This window comes from Guyanagaster necrorhizus, assembly GCF_019112545.1.
Source record: "Guyanagaster necrorhizus MCA 3950 unplaced genomic scaffold BT62scaffold_50, whole genome shotgun sequence".
Lineage (NCBI taxonomy): Eukaryota > Fungi > Basidiomycota > Agaricomycetes > Agaricales > Physalacriaceae > Guyanagaster > Guyanagaster necrorhizus.
The window spans coordinates 208243-227179 of record NW_025064929.1 but is presented as its reverse complement, the minus strand read 5'-3'; the positions used below and the strand labels follow the sequence as shown (position 1 = coordinate 227179).

Below are 18937 nucleotides of genomic sequence, written 5' to 3'. Positions count from 1 at the left end.
GATGGAATCCAACCGACGTTTTGGGGTTGCTGAAGTCAACGATGATCATGGTGCGGAAAGTTGTGGCGGACTCGCCGTTGGTGTGTTTAGAGTGTTCTTTGGCTGGTCTAGAGGCGGTGGACAGGGTGCGGGATGGGATCATCAATAATCTGAGTGACTTGTTCGCGTATTGTTAGCGCTGGGACTGTTTGGATGACTTGTATTTGTACTAATCTCACCTACCACTCCTTTATTCGGTCGAGCAGGACGTGAAATGTAATCCTTGGAGGATCAAACTGTATTCCTGACTATGAATGACGCTGCAAAAAATGTTCCTTTGTCTAGACAGATTGCAAACCATATGAAATATACCTAACGTAAATGTAAATTTCCTAGCTCCTCTGCCACTTTCTCCAACTTTGATTTCGACCCTTCCTTTCCTGACTCTTTCGAACGTGGAGGTCGCGGCGTCTGAGCAGACTTCCACCATCCCCAATCTATGTGAACTTCAACTTTGTCTGGGTCCAGGCCATCCTCCTTTGCCTGCGCCTTAGCCTCTCGCAGCTTCTTCTCTGCCTTCATTGCCATCTCTTGTGCTGCGCTCTTTGCTGCTTCGATGTGGCCCGGGTGCATCTTGAAATGCTCAACGTAATAATCTCTGAGGCGAAGGAGGAATGTGGCAAAGTGGAACACTTCTACGGGCGACGATATATCAAATCGCTGTACTGATCGGTCAACAAGGTAGACTTTCTGTACAAAGCGATTAGATGGCAAATCTCGAATCAGAAAATAAACATACCTCTGTGGTTTTGCCGTGCCATGCCATTAACACTACACCGTCATTGCCGTTAGTGGCGAGTGCGAACACGGGCAGTCCGGTTATACCATGAGCTTGAAGCAACCTGACGGCAGCGTCTACATAAGCCCTGGCCTGATTCAACGGCTTCGCTGCATCATCATGGGGCCTCTTATGTTCAACCACAAGGATGGCGAAGAGAATTTTACTTAAGAGTTCGGCAGGAACAGCCTTGCCGATCTTTTCGATCTTTTCGTGCAGCTGCCGAATGTCGGTGCTTCTCTTCCCATCACTTCCCACTACGCAGCCAGTCTCGGAGAACGCAGTTAAGAATGAATTGCTAGAGGATTTCAAATCGACCTTGAAAATATCGAGAGTCACAGGTTCATCTGTAGGTCCTTCGGAAGATACAGGCTGCTCCTTGTCTGAGCGGGGTGGCGTAGCGGCCGCTCGCTGAGAGGAAGGAACTAGCAAAACCTGGCCATCACGTTCCTCCTCCTGAGGCTTGGGAAACAGACCCGGACTATCATCTTGCGGTACGGTGATGAATTCAGGTATCTTGCAGTCTGTACTAGGCAACAAGAGGTCATCGGCGGTAAGAACTACAACTGCATCACATTTTCCTGTGTGTGGTTCGCCGCTGGCGCGATGAACAATGGCTTGGGGTTCCGGCGCAGTTTCTGGGAAAAGATGAGATGTCTGCTGTAACAGATACCTGGCGACATTTAGAGCTGCGTGTTCCTGGGATCTGATGACATCCAGCTCCGTGTGATTGCCTGGAAAAGCACTGGCAGAACCAGAAGCCCAGCAGAGGTCATAATAATCCTTCGCTCGATCGATCGCACTAGCCCGGACGTCCTTGACGCTTTTGGAACAAAGTTCGTCCACAAGGCGGTTGCGAGAAAGCAAAATAGTTCGCTCAAATCTATCAAACCTTTACATCAACCATTATCATGCGTGAAAGAAAGACCTACTCACAGTGGTCTTACGTGAATAACGTCGGAGTCGATGCTGTTCAAAACATGGAACAGCAGTGTATCCCATTGCAGACGAGATTCTGCTTCGTTGACAGACTTGCGCTGCCCACGTGAAAACGCTCCAAGGGTCGCCCAGAAGAATAGTGATAGACGTTCAGACACAGCTGTCTGATGAGAGGGCTTTATTTTTGGGAGGTTGCTGTCCGGCGATCTCTGTCGGACAGTCATGAGTTGCTCCCAGAAGCACTCGTTGATGGCCTTAAGATATGATCCTTCGACTACTGGTAACTGGCCCTAAAGAAGTGGTTGATAGTCTGAGATGGTCAGATGGGTCATCCTAACGTACCATACTTTGCCATCCTGGGTCCACAAAACAGGTCAGAGTTTCGTATAGTTTCGTATACTCATTGACGTGTTGTTGGTTCTTGAAGTTGTCGATGTTCAGTAATATCGCGGCTCTCACGGAGAAGATATATCTGTCATAGGTATAAGTCGTAATGGAGAGTGGCATCGTCAGCCCAATTCCATTTCCAACTTTGTTAGCGAATCTAGTGCAAATAAAGTCAGAGATGAAAAGGGAATTGACATGATGACTGACCTTGAGCAGGAGTAAATCGAGATCGAAGCTGACTGAACTCTATGCACACCATTAGAACATACTAAATCGACCAAGGAAAACTCATTACGAGTTGTTTCTGCATAGATATCGTTCATCAGCTTTTAGTGGCTTCGAGGGATAAGACATACAACGACGGGGCATTCAATCCAGAAGGCTTAGATCTATCATTGATCTGTTGGCAGCAGCGGCGAAACTGTAGAGGATACACGTACTTCAGAGCTGAACTTCTATGCTAAGAAGTTAACACCAATCTCATTGCTAAAAGTGGTCAAACTCACGTAGATGTGGATGTTGAACCTTTCCTGGAACTGTGCTTATCATTTTTGCTCTGAGTCGGAATCATGGCTTCAGTAGGAATACTGTGTCTATCCAGAAAGACAGATCAGGCATTTGCAATCAGCACAAGATCATATATACACACGGCTGCCTCCCACGAACAGGCTTCTTCCTGGACTCATTTGGATCTAACATTGTTATGTGATGGAATTGCTGTGTCGGAGGGGGTGTAACAGGATATGGTGGTGGGTCATCGTTGGTACTATCAGACAATCAGAAAATGATATTCAAAGTCAGCCTATTGCATCCACTCACTCAACACTGCTTGTTCTCAAACTCTGAATCCATGAGGCAACAGCTTCTTCTCCCCTTTCCCCCCAATCAGAAAGACATGAAGGATCAATAAGATCAGATCTCCAGGAAATCGGAGAATTGGCAGGCATGCCAGGTTTGCAACATTCTAGTACAATCTTATTATAATGATCACGAACCTGAATAATAAATTGCACAAAAGAAAGTGTAGAAATGGGATCCGTCAGATTGAAGATACCACTGGCTGCACAAGCTGCATCGGAGTAGGCGATATGCACCATTGGCTACTACAGAATTAGCATAATGATGAACAGAGTCAACCAGAAACTCACCAAGTCATCAGACATGTTATCATCTGGAGACTCTGAATCACTACCTGTATCAGGTGGGTTTGTCCACCCCAGAATGACCTGGGCCGAAAACCCATCCTTCGTGAGAATTACACCTACAATGGGCTCTTCAATCCCCCAAACACGTCGTTGGTAGGCTACACTGGCAATGAGAGCCATGATGTTCTCCCTATCCGCAATGCAGATAACAGGAAGAACCGCATCCATACGACGTCCTTTGCCTAGAAGAACGTGTGCCTGAAATGACATATCAAGGGACCTAGTACTGGAAGACGGCGAAAGGTTGTGACATGGCCACTCTTCCGACTCTGAGAGATCACCAAAGAGGGCACTGTCTGGCTCATCGAATATGTCTCCCCCAAATCCACGGTCTGATTCGGATGAAAAAGTCCATGTATTGGGTTCAACCTCGGGGGCATTGCCGTCACTGACAAGTTCAGAGCCTTCTTCGTCTGTGAGAACTACGCCTGATTCCAAAGGATGCTCGTTAGAATGATTGCTTTGGTGACACGGGCTTTCCCCTGGAGCTGCGTCTGAGTGCGACATAGATAGTAGCGTATTCTTGTACAGAAAAGAAACAAGCATCAGAGCGTGTCCATCACAAACGGATTCCACAAAGTTCCTGGGAAGAATAAAAGGTGTATCGTTGCTTCACGTAGTGGGTAAGAAACATGGATATCACAAGATATGGTGCTACTTACTATATCTCGACGTCGTTAAAGCATGTATAGCACAGTGCTCGGACTAGGGTGGACCAAATAGGCATGGTGAATGGGTGAGGGTCCTGTTGCATTCGTCGAAGCGATGACACCGTTTCTAGGATGATATCCAAGAAACCAAGAAGTGGCTGCGACTCTGGTTCCACAGTTGAAAGGCCGGTCGATGTGGCGCTCCTCAGTTCTTTGAAAAGGTCGGTGAACAAGGATGTCATTCCAGGATACGTTTCGGAAAACTTCAAATGAGGAACAGGATTTGAGAAAAGAGTAGAGATCTGGTGGACTTCTACAGGCCAATGCGAGTCCAAGGCAACATGGTGCAACTTGAGAGCTGCTGTCGGAGGCATAGAACTGGTTGGAGAGGTGCAACAGCAAATGAGTCAACAGGATCGTTTGAAAAGCAAAGTAGCCGGAGATCTAGGGTATGGCTACTGACAGAAGAGTGGAACGTCGACGACAAAGTGATAACAAGTTGCTAGCAGCAGTTGTAAGAGATTGGAACGGCCGGACTGTTGAACACGTGCTCCTGAGGGCAGGTTGATACGTGATCGTGTCCCTACTTGCCGATTCCTCCGTGAGTCTACCTAATTTTGCTCTCCTAAAAATGTAAGAAGAAAAATCTGACCGTGTATCGTACAGTGATTGGGGTGACGCTTTTTTAGGGATTTGGACACAATTTGATGTGGAGGTTGAGATGCTCGCGTGTCAGATACATTATGGACGATGGCCATTTTATTCTATGCTTTTCAACGAGTATATGCGACCATGCCTCAACGCTGTGCGGGACAATTTGACTCGTCTCGTTGGATGTGTTTCAGACCCTTCAAGCTCCTTGAGACTCATAGGACAACCCTTGCTTTTCTCTCCGGACCTTGTTTGCCTTGGCCAGGCCGAGAAGGCGAAAAAGGCAGTGATGGAATGCCGTTTTGTCACCAAACTCTGGAAGTTGCTCTCATGCTACTTTACGGAGGTGATTCCGCGATTCCCAGTCACAGCAATTAAACAATATGAGTTGGATTAACCTTCTTGTCAAACGTTAGTTTCCTTGTACAACTACATTCTTCTATCGCCAAATATTGTATTTATCTGTGTCTCCATAACTTGAAATATTTAATGGAAACATTTCTTGACAATAAAACTCTTGGAAGATGACATCTTGTCAGTTCTTCAAGCTTCAAAGTCTTACAAAGTGATAACCATTCCAGGAATTGATAAAAGAATAAAAATCAGGTAAACTTCCATCGTCCCGACCGCTCGGGGACATAAGTGTTGGAGGATATCCGTACGTTTCATCTTATCTTACTTTTCAATCACTCGTTCTATTTACCTTATATATGCTTACACCTCCTGTCGTTTCCCGATCACCTATATAGTCCAGCCGTTCCTACCCGTATGCCTCAGTCGCTTCACCCACATTGTGCCCGACTGAGGTATGTATATCCCTACTGTGCTTATGACTATGATACTTACACTCATTCGTAGATACTCACATATATTCTTCTGTCAATAATAAGGGGACGGGCTGAAAAGAAGCGTTCTCTCATTATGCATCTGGCTCGGTTGAAATCAAGTTGAAATTCAATTACACTAAAGCTCGCATTTATAAAGTGGGCCTTTTCCAGGCCGTACGGTTCGATAACCTAGTGAACCGGCTTTATGAGAAATGGACGTCGGACGAAGAACAAGAGGATGTACAGGATGAGCAGCACGGCTGCCACTCGGGTGAACATGCTGGGCCTCCGCCGGGCAGGTTAACAGGAGAGGACTACTTTAGAAAAAACCCAGAAAAAACTGAGGACAGAGAACAATACAATACGCACTCTACAACCGGTTGGAGGTTGTCTGGGAAGATGGTTAACGCTGCCACTAACGACGCAATAGCTTGCATATATGATTCTAGAGGATAGAAATTTACAACTTTACCCGTCAATGCACGTTATATCTAGAAAGTTTACCATCAGAGCTTCCCCTATATGCATCGATCGCAAGGTCGACACACGCTTCCCTCGCCCTTTCACCTACGTTCTCCTTCGCACTCCTCACCACATGCGCAAGCGCCACCACTGCGCTGCTACCAATACCGTCGTCAAAGTTGCTTTTCGCTCCTGCGATAAGCTCCGTCACAACTGCATCCACCCTAGGCTGGCTCTTCATCAACACGCCCAACGCCTTGGCCGCTTTATTCCTGACGACAATACTTGCGGGGTCGCTCACGCCCTTGACAAACGTCCTCTGCAGCTGAGGATAGAACGGTTTCACGAACGCAGGTATACGTTTCAACATCGATGTCAGTGCACTCAGAATGGCCGTCTTGACCGCTGGTCAGTACGTCTTTACCTGTGTCGCCACTCGAATCAGCGGGCCGGTGAAAGATACCACAAATGGTTTGATCGCAGTGTCTTCGTACGTTCCACGAGATGATCAATAGCATACGCTGCTTGTTCCCGCTGCTCGTTACTACCGGTAGTCAGACCGGCGATAATGACCGGAACGAGCACCTGTAGACTCGATACTCCGCCCCAAGGGGACCACGAGCGATTCAAGTTCGTCTTTGGGAACGGATCTGAGGAATACGTCGATGGTTTGTAAGGCACTTGCGTAAACATCCTCGTAATCGTCTTCCATGGCAGAGATAAGCTGTCTGATCCAGTCTACACGATATAGCGACAGAAGATGGAGAAGAACTTTCGCCGTCTGGGGGTATCGTGCTTCGACCTGAAGTAACAACGTTAGAACTAACACATAATATACCGATGATACACCGACCGTCCCAAGATCATGAGAGTGTTCAACCCTTCAATGTCATTGATTGACCAGAACAATGCACGAGTCGCCTCATCCGCCGAAGATAAAAGCTCTTCATCCTTCTCGTCTTCGATAACTTTGACAAAGGCACTGGTAATGACCGTCAGCCGCTTGCTCAGGGCGTTTCCAGCGACAGTGACCAGGGAAGCAAGAGCGTGAGCATTGAACATGGTCATGGGCGTAGCCGTTAATGTTGGAATTAGGACCGGGATCAAAGTCGCCGCTCGTACCTGTAATCAAATGTTAGATTGACATACAATGAGAAATGGAGACTGCTGACATTCATGACCTCCTTAAGCGCTTGCAATGACGTGCCAAAACTCTCTCCAGGCTGCCGAAGGGCTTCCAGAAGCGTAGGGATAGTTTCGTCGATGGCCTTGGGTCTCATATGTTCTTGCAACATATCAAGCGCTTTAGCCTCCGCGGATCGAACATTAGCCTGGTCGTCGACCAAGGACACGCGAACGATGGATATGATATCATCTTCGTGGTCTTCTCGTTGAGCGTCGGTGAAATTTTCCCTGGACAACGAATAAAATCAGTCTATCTCTCGGATCGAGGGTGGCTCACATGATTGCACTCAGGACCAAGCAGACGCCTTCCCGTGTCCGCGAGTTGGTCGACGTCACCTTGACTTTGAGGAGAATAGCCATGATTTCGCCAACTATCTTTTCACCCAACTTGCGGCAGAGCTCTGCTATTGTATGACCAGAAGTCTGTAACATCATGAGTGGATGTTCTGAACACCAAAGACACCCACATACCTCTTGTTGCTCAAAAGAACAATTGTTTGACTGATCAGTTTGGGAAGTATCTCTCGGACTACATAAAAGCAATGAGTATACCTCTTAATTACCAAACGGATTCATCGTACCTGTCCGGGGAGTATTGTTCGCCTTCCAGATTTTTATCGACGGCTGAGGAACAAGATAAAGCGCGGCGAGAGTTCTCTGCAGTGCTGACATCGGCGACGTCTTCCTCATCAAGATCACAAGTTTTTCCTGACATGCCAGAAACTTTGAACATAAGCTCCCCCACAAGGGTAATGGATGATTGCTAGGGAAAGGCGGTTAGCGAGAACAAACAAGGTGGCGAGATTCATACCCGGATGCGCCAGCCAGGATCAAACATTCCGTGCTCAAGCTCACAAAGAAGAAGATCGATTGCCCTGTTCGAATAGTTGGTTATGATCATTCTTCCGGCCGTCATCGGCCACAACGACATGAAGCGTTCTCGAACGGTAGCTCTAGGAGATTGCGCGTTCGCGATGATATCCGGAAGTAACCCTTCGAGACGCTCCATTCCGAGACCGGACAAAACTTCACTCAGTCCCTGACTGGCGCCTTGTCGATCCACACCAGATGTATCCGTTTTCAGAGTCCACAGAAGTCCAGGTACGAGGTCGGGCAAGCAGCCCTCACCCAGACGTTCTACTAACGTTCCCAACGCTTTCGCAGCTGTAGCCCTCGTACAATACGCACCATCGGTAATAATTCGGAGAGATATGGGACGAAGTCTCGCGAGTCTGTCAACGACGCTAGGTTATCTACAATCTGTGCCACTTTCTTCTTCTTGGTATCCGCACCACACGCACGTAGACCTTGTTCGAGAATAGGAACCACCTGGTTATTGTCAGCAATGTTTTAGAGGACATACATCAACACGACATACCAACACCAACGAAGGTTCAAAAGCCGCCCCAATGAACTGGACAGCGTTTCGAAGGCAAACATCATACCCTGGCGAGGCTCATATCTCTTCTTGTCCTCTGTAGCTGCCTGCAAATGATTGATCACATTGAACTCCTTCATCCCTGCTGCAATCCCCGTACCGTTGATGACACCCGCCAAACCATACGCTGCACCACGACGAGCTGCGTATTTCGAACCATTCGCCAAATCCTCGATGAGACTGTCAACCAAAAACGGTGACGAAAGGTGAAAGGCAATCCAAAACAGCTATCTGCACTTGTTCGGCCGGAGTTTTGAGTGCCTCGATAAGTCTGTCAACAATTTTAGGGATGCATGGATCAGCGCGATCAAGATAGCGTGTGACACAACCGCTCCATGCACGGACTAGGACTGCCAAAGTGGCCTTCAAACATGACAATAAGACTCGATATACACAAGGCGCCATGGAGATCGATGATCGTTGTCCCAGCAGAGAGCATCCCTTGACGAACATCCGGCTCATGATCACCCAGTGCCTCGTCCTGAATGAGAAACTTGAAGAATGGCTCGACTTGTGATAGCAACTTGAAAGTGCTCGCTGTTGCTACTCGGGACGGCCAAGGGTCAGAGCGATCAAGACTATGCACTATAACCATGCCCTGAAACAAAATCAACACTGGGTGTGAAGGAGATGGCAGCGATGCTCACATATTGGTCATATTCTGGCGCCAGAATCTTTGCCTATGATGCAGATCACTAAACTATTACGCGACAGTATCCTTGATTGATTGAGGACAAGGTTCAACAGCTTCTCCAATAATAGCAGCATGATCGTGATCTGTACATAATTAACACTTGCGATAGACCTGTTCGTTTAACAGGCTTACTAATGTAAGGCAGTAGTCCACTGAGGAATGTCTCGGGGACATCCAGCCCGTTATCCTCCCACACGTGCTTTGCCAGGAAGAGTTTTGCTCATCGTCATCGTTGCAAGCTATCCAATGTTCCAGTGACCAGTCTCAGTCCGTCAAATCGAAAGGCTACAGCAGGAAGTGTCATAATACTACTGTGACACTTTCAGAACAAGCAGCTCACCTGAAGGGATTGAAGACATGAGTTTTGCACGTATGCTTCTTCCAACAGCGTCCCCTGCAACAGAATATCAACTTTGCTTTTTGAAGCTGTCCGATATATAGCCTCGCTGAGGTCAATAAGCGCTGACGACGCCTCCCGACTGAGCTTGGGTTGTTGACGGGTCGTTAATATCAGAATTTCTAATGTTTGTTCTCGTGGGTAGTCAAGATCAGCGACTAAAAAGAGATAAACATTAGTCTAATCGATATGATATCAGACCAACGCCTTACATTCTCCGCAATGGAATTTGATCGTGGGCAGCGCTAATGCAAGCTGCTCTTCATTTTCTTCGCCATCTTCAGTGCAGACTCCCCCTTGAGCCAATACATGACGGATGAGAGGAAAGATGTAGGAGAACGTAGCGGGATTGAACAGCGACTGCTCAGAGAGGTATCGCAAACGGTGCAATACTCTCATGACTAAAGCTGTGTCACATTCAGTGAGTGCAAGCAATGAGCGGAAAACCAATCATATACGTACAATTCAAAGCCTCAGCTTGCAGCTCCTCCGGAACGATACTCCCTTTTAATCCGCGGAGAGTTGCCACCCCAACTTACTTCCTGAACATGTCCAAACGTTCCGAACATCACTGGGCCAGTTCCTAACAGCTCATCGTTAATAGAAATGTGAGTGAAAGACCTCTAGAATTGACCAGATAAACATCAACAGTAATCTGTCCGACCAAGTGGGATCCAGCTCCGTCCAACAATAATGTGACCACTGACGATATGAAGGCGCTGAATTGCGGAATGCCTGCCCTCACTAAGCTGCGAACGAAATGTAGTCTGTGTTCTAGATTGATTTTGACAGATTGTACACGGCGCCATTGTAAGGACTCCTTCTCCAGTTGAGCGCTGACAAGAGCTTGCTGTTGTTTCGTCAATGTAGGGGAGGAAGTCTTGTTGTTGGCTAGCTATTTATGCAAATCGGCTTCCCACCTGGCGATATCAGCGTCTTTGCCTTTTCTGGTTTCCATGGCCTTGCTAGACGATGATAAGACTAAGAAGGGCTGTCAGTTGAATCATGCATAGATACAAACTGAAGAAACCTCGCCATCAACATAGGTTGTACCCTCTGGGGTTGCCCAAATCCCTAGGTCGTCTTCGGATAGTCCATTGATGGCATTTGCATCTTGTGGTACCACACTCTCTGGAGACACGAAAGCCAATGTTGTCACCGCACGATAGCTGGCCTCTTTGAAGCCAAACTAAGCCGACTTCAACATGAGCAAGGATGCGCATAAATCCGAACTCACTCCCTCACTGAAGGTATTGGTGGATACTAAGTAGAGAAGCCGATCAACGTGACTGTTAACAATATCGTGGGGATCTGTCCCAGCCCTTTGGCAAAGATCAATCCATGTTTGACGAGCCGGAGCACCTAAATGGAATACGTTAGACAAGTACAGATAACACTGAAGATTATACACAGACAGATGAGTTCGTGATGGGCTACAATCAGCGCCTCTAAAAACCTCTCATTCCTCGACTGAAACACCACAGTCGGCAGGAAAAGCGACGGAGCTGAGAAGCAACGCAGCAAGTCGTGAGGGCTTGTTCCACGGAACTAACACATCGTCAACCTTGGCCATCGAAGGCGGCCTGCAATTAGTGAATGCCACCAGTGCATCACGGACCAGATCAGACGTCAATTCCGGGAATTTTGAAGCAGACAACTCAATCGCTCCGTTCATGTCTCTTCGGATATCTGCAGACGAGCCATTGGACCTGATGGCGTCGTTGGTGGATATTTCCTGGCTAAAAAACCGTATCACGGCCTCAATGGCACGCAAATCCCACAGCTCGTCCTCAGACTCAGTGAGCTTCTGATAAACCCGCTCGGAGAGAACGAACGAGGGCTTCGCAGAACTGGAAGTAACAGCCTGAATCACAGTGTTCCGGGCCACAGATTCATCTACGATAGGGCCTCAATACTACATAACACCCACCACCGGCTGTCGACGTACCAAACTTTCCGGCCTGCACCAAAGGTCCAAGCAGAACCACCACCACAATATACCCCTCGAATGCGCCAGTATTTGGATTGTTTGAAACCGTCTTTAGGCTGCTCTCGAAGGAGAGTAAGACTGCAGCAGCAAAAGCCAACCACGCAGGCGTATCCAAAGTCTCCGATGACCATAGAACATTACCCGCCAAAGCACAAAATGCCCTCCGGATGCGAGGCTTGAGGCTGTTCATCTCTTGGGCTATCAAAGACAATGTGTCTTCACGAAGAGGAAAGTCCGACTCGAGGAGATGGAGTATGATGCAAGCATGGTATAGAGCACGATGCGATGATCTCGTCCTATCGTCTTCCCTGTCTGTGCAAGTGTTAACAGCTCATTCACAGTGGTCTCCAAAATCAATGGTGTGTGATTCACGGCGGACAGAGTCGTCATTGAGGGGACACGAGTATGCCGTGAAAAATGCCTTATAACTTCGAGCTGTTACCGATTGTGACATCGAGCGAGTATTCTGGCGACCTGAGGGCAGCTTTTTCACAGGCGGGCCATAGGAAGTTGACTTTGAATGATGAATGAAATCATAGGTCGTATCCTATTTCGTCAGTCAGTCCAACGCCTGCCACGAGAACAAACAACACTCGCCAATACATGGGCAGGAACAGCATGTTTGGACATAAGTAGTCAGCTTGAGAATAAAGTGAGTATGTGGCTCTTGATTTCGCAAAAATGACATACCTTCACCGCGCCGGATAACCTGGATGTTCCTTAGTCGTACAAGCACGCCTACGGCAACACCGATCAAAGCTATCAACCGTTAAGGATAGTGAGTAGCCTTAGCTTCCCTGAGAAGAGCCCCGATGACGAGACCCAGTTTTCCGCCAGCCTGATGATCTATCAGACGGTGAAGCCACATGAGAGATACGAAAACGCACTGAACGGAATGCGCGCCTCGTATGAACCAATGCAGCATATTTGAGAGATTCCTTCGATTCCTCCACCCGTGAAGAGTCGCTGATCATATCCAGGAGAAGAGCCATGGATCCGAGCAAGATGCTCCAAGACTACGTTTCTGAGAACGTCAAATTATGTTGTATGCATATATCCCACATCTGAAGGACCACAAGCACTTCGATAAGCTAAGCTGGGACCGAAGACGAGATAAAACGATGCTTACCTTGATGAACTGAGCTTCGAATAGCGCACCACCTCGCGCGACAGCCAACCCAGCATTTCCTCCGTTCCTCCCAGCCTCTGTTCATCGCTATCCATTGTCCCCCGGAGTTCGTCCCTCTTTGTCATCTCCGTTCCTACCATTTCGACAGCATCCTTCAATATTGAATCAGCGTATCTGGGGTATGCGAGAATCAACAGCTTGAAAATGTCAAGATTTTGGATAAAGAGTGCTCTATCTGAGAATCAGTGATCACATACAAGCCACAAAAAGGGCACATACCTGCATGCCGAACGAGAGGAAGCGGTTCTTTCTGTTTTGCTTTCTAATAACCGATGTTGGGCATATCCATAGATGTCGACCAGTCTTTCAGTACCATGTCTCTCTGCCATCACAGACCAGCGGATTCACTTTCATCGCGTTCCGCCACGACTGAGTATCCGACTTGCTCATCGCACCCAAGTCTTCGTCGCGAGACTTGAGCCGCGAAAACGTGTTCTTGCGAGGCGGATCGACTAGATTTCACGCTAGCAGGAATGAGATATAGTTACCGACACGAGTTACAGTGCCGTTCCGTGGTGGAAGAAAGCCAGGATGTTTGGCAACACCCTGCATAAAGGAACATGCTTGTGCCAATCATCGGAGCTTCTTCCCGAAGTTCCGCACTGTGGTCAAGCTGAACCTTCGACGACCATCACCCGGTCGTAAAGCACGGACGGAAACCAATCATCCTATCGACTCCCTGACTTCTTTCAATGTCTCTGTATCATTGGTTGACACTACGAATCCCACAGTATTTCTTCACGCAGACAAACTTTCCTCATTCCTCCCAGTATTCGACTATCTGAAACACATCCCAACCAAAGTTTCTCCGGTCCTCGAATGCATCTGCTAGAGTGGTGCCGTGAAAATGGGACTGGATCTGCTTGCTCAAGCTCAGCCAAAAATTTCCATCTTCAGTGCTCCAAACACCAGCAATAACTATGCCCAGTCTGTCGATATTGTTGTCCATGCCCTATCAATGGGTGTCCGCTTGGGGACATAAGGGGACGTTGCAACCAAAACGAGCTGAAAAGAAGCGTTCAGTCATTATGCATCAGGCTCGGTTGAAATCAAGTTGAAATACAATTTCGGTAAAGCTCGTATTTATAAAGTGGGCCTTTTCCAGGCCATACGCTTCGATAACCTAGTGAACCGGCTTTATAAGATGCTGGCAGAACCTGTTACTGTATGAATCCAGAACGGAAGTGAACGATCAGGCCGAAAGCGCGGTCACATGACAAGACGCGTCTCTAACCCACCATCCAGACCCTTGTCAACGACGACGACGACGCTTCCTCCTTCCTCCGCAGCTACTACAACAGATGTCCACGTTGAGCACCCCATCGTCAAAGCCTGTGCGGAGAGCACCCTTCACGCCCAGCAAGAAGCCTCTGTCTTCGTCGTCGTCCTCTAGCGGCAGCAGTGACCTCGTGAATCGCCTCAACCGAACATGATCAAGCTCCTCCGGCACAAGTAACATTCTAGGCTCGACGCATGAGCGCTATAAGGCGCCTGTGTCATCGGAATCGAGGCCAAGGACTATACGAAGCCTCTCTCGACGATACCCGGGTCGCCACGACCCAAGACCCCATACGAGAGATCCAAAACGCCGACGTTCGAGGATTCACCGATGAGCAAGATGGACGTCAGCAATTTCGACCCTGAAGCGGTCCTGGTGGATTCGGAGACTGTTGAAGCTGACGTATCTGCTGAGATGGACGAGGCGTGGTTGAGAACGATGAGTGCCGACCATGGGAAGTGAGACAAGGTCATAGTCTCTATCAGGCATGTATTTTTTGGGCGTCTCTGCTGATAACAAGCCTGATCCTGTTCTAGGGTACGACCTTCGAATGCAGACTCGGCATGGATTCCGTCGTCGAGCGCCAGTTCCATCCATGTCGATCCTCTCCATGCAAAGTCTGGCGCTCCGAACCCCGCGGAGAACAAATTTGACTTTGACTCTGTACTCACTGGCTCACCGAACAAACCTATTTACAGCACTGTCGCTCAATCGCATGTGTATGCTGCCATGGAAGGATACAACTCTGCCATCTTTGCATATGGACAGACCGCCTCAGGGAAGACGTACACCCTCTGGTAATGAAAGTGAACCCGGTATCATTCCCCGTGCCATGAAGGATGTTTCCGATTCATCAAGCGAAACAAGGAGAGGGAATATCTCTTTCGTTGCTCCTACCTCGAGATCTGCAACAAGTCCATCCATGATCTCCTCGCTCCTGTTGACAGTCCGGCTATGATGATCCAAGGAGGGAGCGAGATCATCTTGACCCCCTCCGCGAGGAAGTTGTGACGAGCTTGAAGGGGTCAAGGATGTGTTGAAGCGCGGGGAAAGCCATCGACGGACGGCTTGTACGGACTGGGATAAGAGGAGCAGTCGGAGTCATAGTGTTTTCTGGCTGGTGATCGAGAGTAGGGAGCGTGGTGAAGCCTTGGACGAGTCGTTCCATGGACGAGTGACTCCAGCGCCGAGTGGAAGGCAGACACCGGGTCTTGGTTCCGCTGGTAAGCCTGGTCCGAAGCTGCAAGCGAGAGGTGGAAGGAGTGCGCAGACGTCTGTTTTTGGTGAGTTTCTTTTTTACTTGCTCCATGATTCTTGCTAATGACGTCCTTTCCAGAGTCTTATCGATCTCGCTGGTCCAGAAAAGGCGACGAGTGATAAGGAGCGTACAAGGGAAGGGAAGTATATCAACACTAGGTTGGCCTTACCTTTCTGCTCTGATATATGTACTGATTATCATTGACTACAGTTTGTTGACCCTTGGTACCGTCATTGGAACACTCAGAAAATGTCGCCAAAGGGGAGAGGTACGTTCATCGTTATCTGAAACTTTTATTAATACTGGCGCCTCCTCTGTCTCGTTTTTCTTTCCTCATTTCGATTCTCGAGCCGAGTCATTAGCTGTTCGGTGCTGACTTGTCCCCGCTCTCCCGCGTTCTGCCGCGGTAGATCCAGGCAAATCCAAGAGAGCTAAGGCCAACACGGAGTGTGGTGCGTGTGGTGTGGTATGGCGTTAGACCTGACGCTGTCCTTGCAGTGGGAAGAAGGATTGTGGATGACTAAGCATGTGTCATGGTTTTCTGATTGTCTTTTACTCGTCGCGACTCGAAACAAAAATCTTTTTATACATTCTCTATTGCGAAGGACTAGAATTTTGTCAGCATTGTCCCCGACTAACCCGACCTAGATTCGACTCGGACACTCCAAACACTATTTACCAGGCCCGAAGCAGCAAGTATCATTACTCATCGACTGCTGTTGCAAACCATACCTATCTCGGGCAGACTAGGACAAACGGAGTTTCTGCCCACACCATCTCCGAGTCGTATCAAACCACCATCAGCACCTACAAATTTATCCGTGCGCGGAAATCAAAAGTTCCTAGGTGCAGATCCTGGAATACGTCTTTCAGACTCGGGTCTCTAGCAGCCGTTCGTGAGAATGAGGATCACACAGTGGACCGCTTTCTCCCATCATGATGAAAGTGGATGGATATCCATAACTACCGTTCCCTCAGAGCCTTTATCTACTCTGGGTCCGGAAGTCTGGCTTTAAGACTACTCTAGAGTGAAACCTCATTTGAAGCTCTCCCGATCTGCGTTTGGCCTCAGACAGTGAACCTTCAGTGGATCCACTTGCACCGAGTCGGTGTTACTCTGCGGCTGGAGTTATTCCTTCATTCATTCGGCAAATAGGCGTCGGGGGAACAGACGTCGAGATTGGCTTCACCGCCCCTCCTGAAAAACTGTCAGTCATAATACCGTACATAAGCTGGGGTATTCGTTAAGTACCTGGTATATGCCTGACAAGGATGCGGGCATTGAGACAATGTAGAAAGGTTGAAGGACGACCGTCTCGGACATTATGACGCGATGAAAGGGCCAGCGCCGAAGCTGTTCCCATCGAGAGCAAAGGAACTTGACACTCACCTAGTGTGATAGCCTAGCAAGCTAGTTGTACAATAGTACATTCCAAGCAGTCTAGGCCATCAGCAAGGTACTTACCGGAAGATAAATTCTCATCACAATCCACAGGAGTGTTGATGAAATAGAACTCTTCTTTATACTCCTTGTTTCGTGATTGCTCCAACCGCCCAAATTCGATGGTGCTAACAATAAACAACGTGCAGGACTGACTACAACGCATTCACCATCGTCATGTCATGCTGAAATGTAATAATATCATAGTCTTTGACACGCAGCGTGTTCCGTATATAGTCGCTGAGATGCAGTGGATATCTTACTTTGCCTTGCTCACCTGCCCAGTCAAAATCGATTATCCTCATCCTCTCCCCTTCATCTCCCGCACCATCAACGATCACAATATTTGGCGTGCCAATATCTCCATGAACAAGTGACTGATCGTGAAGAATTCGAACAGCGCCACGAACCGCTTCGCGCACCGTCTCCGCAATGCTCACTTCGTACTTCTGTGCTACCGTCTGGCCGCGAAGGAACCCCATAACGACCATTTGAAGGGATCCATACCAGTACTTGCCATCACTGGAAATTGGACCGCAATACTTTAGTGCTGGCGCCTTCCCTTTACTCGCTAACAGCCTGTGGGCCTCGGCACCGTATCGCTCAACAAACTTTACAACGACCTGTTCCTCTCCATGCGCCTCGTCGAGCTTCGCGAGCAACGTCACGCACGCCGCATCTATTTCCAGGGGCCGAAGGTATTGGAATCTGACGACTTTCATGTCGTCGTCGTATTCGGTTATGTCGGGAAAGAAGCAAGTGGTCTGTAGGGAATGGGGGTCTGAGAGTCCAAGCTCCTTGTAGTACTTCTCAAGGTCGTCGATGGCTAGTCTCAGAGACTGAAAAACGCGAGCGAGGCGAAGAGCATGGTCGTCATCATTAGCACGACCATTGCCAAGCTATAGATAGTCGGTCAAACGCTGGACGATTGGCTGAGTTGTGAAGACAGCACCCAGAGTGACAATCCAAGGTCCTGCAATGGAGATAATGAATGAAGGGCAGCAGCATGCTTTGAAAAAATGTTCGTGCTGGAGAAGTGATAAATCAGCATGGAGATGAACAGAAGATAAGTCACAAACTTGGGTGTCTTTCAGCGTCCAGTACTGAGCATACGAGAAAGAGCCTTGAATGGAACCTTCGCCGCTCCAACCTAATTCTGCCTTTTCTTCGCATATGACACCAGCCGCTAGCGTGGGGGGAGATGTACGTTTGGATTGCACAATGTGGTCTGAATTTTTCTTGTTGAGGTTGAACTCTTGGAAAAATGGACGGTTGAGCAGTTGCGACAAAATATTCCTGGTGGGGCCCTGACGCGCGAACTCATTGGTCGATATCCGAGAGGCAGTCCTCATGAGCTCTGCTGTGACTTGAGCGACGTCAGCGGGACCGGGCAAGGACTCATCGCGAATGCAAGCATGGAAGGAAGCAAAGATGCGGTGATAGATTTCGATCGGAGGAGGGATTGATATCTGCCGAAGGCCATAACGACCGTCGAGGATCGGTGTTGCCGCTTTGGTGGTCGAAGTAGTTTCTTGATTTAGCGCTTTTGGATAGAGTCATGCCATGTTGTACATTTTTTATGGCGATGTAGAGCTCTGCGTGTGTAGGGTTAGTCAGAGCATGTTGCAAGACACACTTTTCCCCAGCGCGCCAAGGATATCATGTTGCTCTTCGAGCTCGCCTTGCGTTTTGTCTGGCAATATCGCGGTCTGTTCCACAGGTGTAATCTCAGCAACAAGAACAGTCAGTGCCGCCTGATGATGGTGATTACTCGTAGGCAACACATCGTGGACTAATTCCGTGTTCCTTATTTCGTCACAAAATACATCCAGTCGACAATTGTTATCCAGCAGTCGGCCCCACAGGTCAGCAGAGCCTCCACTGTTCGTATTTATATGTTCATGTGGCTTTGGAAGCATGAACAACGGGAACAACAACAGCAAAGACGACAGTACCTTCCACAGAAATATAGTTCCCTCAAGGATCTGCGTTTTGGCAGCAAACGCTTCCCTTAAATCAGCGTATTCAGCACCATCCGTGTCTTTCACAACGTAAGGTGCTTCATGGACACGGTTGTTGATGTACAAATAAATGGAGATCTGTAGTGGCATGAGCGTCGTGGTTTAAG

The 18937-nt window shown here is 48.3% G+C and overlaps 4 protein-coding genes across 4 annotated transcripts; 1 reads left to right on the top strand and 3 right to left on the bottom strand.

The window, feature by feature from the left end:
• Positions 1–249: 249 nt before the first annotated feature.
• On the bottom strand, positions 250–4529 carry BT62DRAFT_938077 (uncharacterized protein). Its single transcript, XM_043187460.1, has 13 exons — positions 4011–4529; positions 3292–3958; positions 2963–3243; positions 2793–2909; positions 2650–2736; positions 2584–2598; positions 2500–2532; positions 2439–2447; positions 2351–2389; positions 2099–2300; positions 1754–2046; positions 779–1700; positions 250–729 (listed from the first exon to the last, which is right to left on the bottom strand). The coding sequence occupies exons 1-13, from the start codon at positions 4370–4372 to the stop codon at positions 352–354; spliced, it is 3405 nt and encodes a 1134-aa protein (XP_043033899.1). The 5' UTR covers positions 4373–4529; the 3' UTR covers positions 250–351.
• Positions 4530–5612: 1083 nt separating this feature from the next.
• Positions 5613–13383, bottom strand: BT62DRAFT_1012762 (ARM repeat-containing protein; the record flags this gene model as incomplete). Its single annotated transcript, XM_043177970.1, has 37 exons — positions 5613–5793; positions 5846–5921; positions 5981–6335; positions 6363–6373; positions 6433–6588; positions 6620–6740; positions 6788–7060; positions 7111–7351; positions 7401–7546; positions 7595–7652; positions 7705–7886; positions 7935–8346; positions 8393–8452; positions 8502–8741; positions 8799–8832; positions 8907–9159; positions 9596–9810; positions 9865–10059; positions 10115–10156; positions 10192–10235; positions 10360–10543; positions 10573–10633; positions 10683–10841; positions 10890–11014; positions 11068–11157; positions 11217–11235; positions 11271–11548; positions 11601–11954; positions 12015–12189; positions 12236–12282; positions 12333–12401; positions 12465–12480; positions 12530–12658; positions 12801–13006; positions 13051–13093; positions 13168–13283; positions 13320–13383. The coding sequence occupies 37 exons, from the start codon at positions 13381–13383 to the stop codon at positions 5613–5615; spliced, it is 5430 nt and encodes a 1809-aa protein (XP_043033898.1).
• Positions 13384–14444: 1061 nt separating this feature from the next.
• BT62DRAFT_625437 (uncharacterized protein) lies at positions 14445–15358 on the top strand. The gene has a single exon (XM_043181660.1). It carries the CDS (start codon positions 14598–14600, stop codon positions 15066–15068), a length of 471 nt encoding a protein of 156 aa, XP_043033897.1. The 5' UTR covers positions 14445–14597; the 3' UTR covers positions 15069–15358.
• A 1583-nt stretch (positions 15359–16941) lies between these two features.
• Positions 16942–18696, bottom strand: BT62DRAFT_938068 (uncharacterized protein). Its single transcript, XM_043187459.1, is given in 5 exon segments — positions 16942–17708; positions 17736–18175; positions 18208–18402; positions 18433–18434; positions 18446–18696. The coding sequence occupies 3 exon segments, from the start codon at positions 18290–18292 to the stop codon at positions 16965–16967; spliced, it is 1269 nt and encodes a 422-aa protein (XP_043033896.1). The 5' UTR covers positions 18293–18402; positions 18433–18434; positions 18446–18696; the 3' UTR covers positions 16942–16964.
• Positions 18697–18937: the final 241 nt, after the last annotated feature.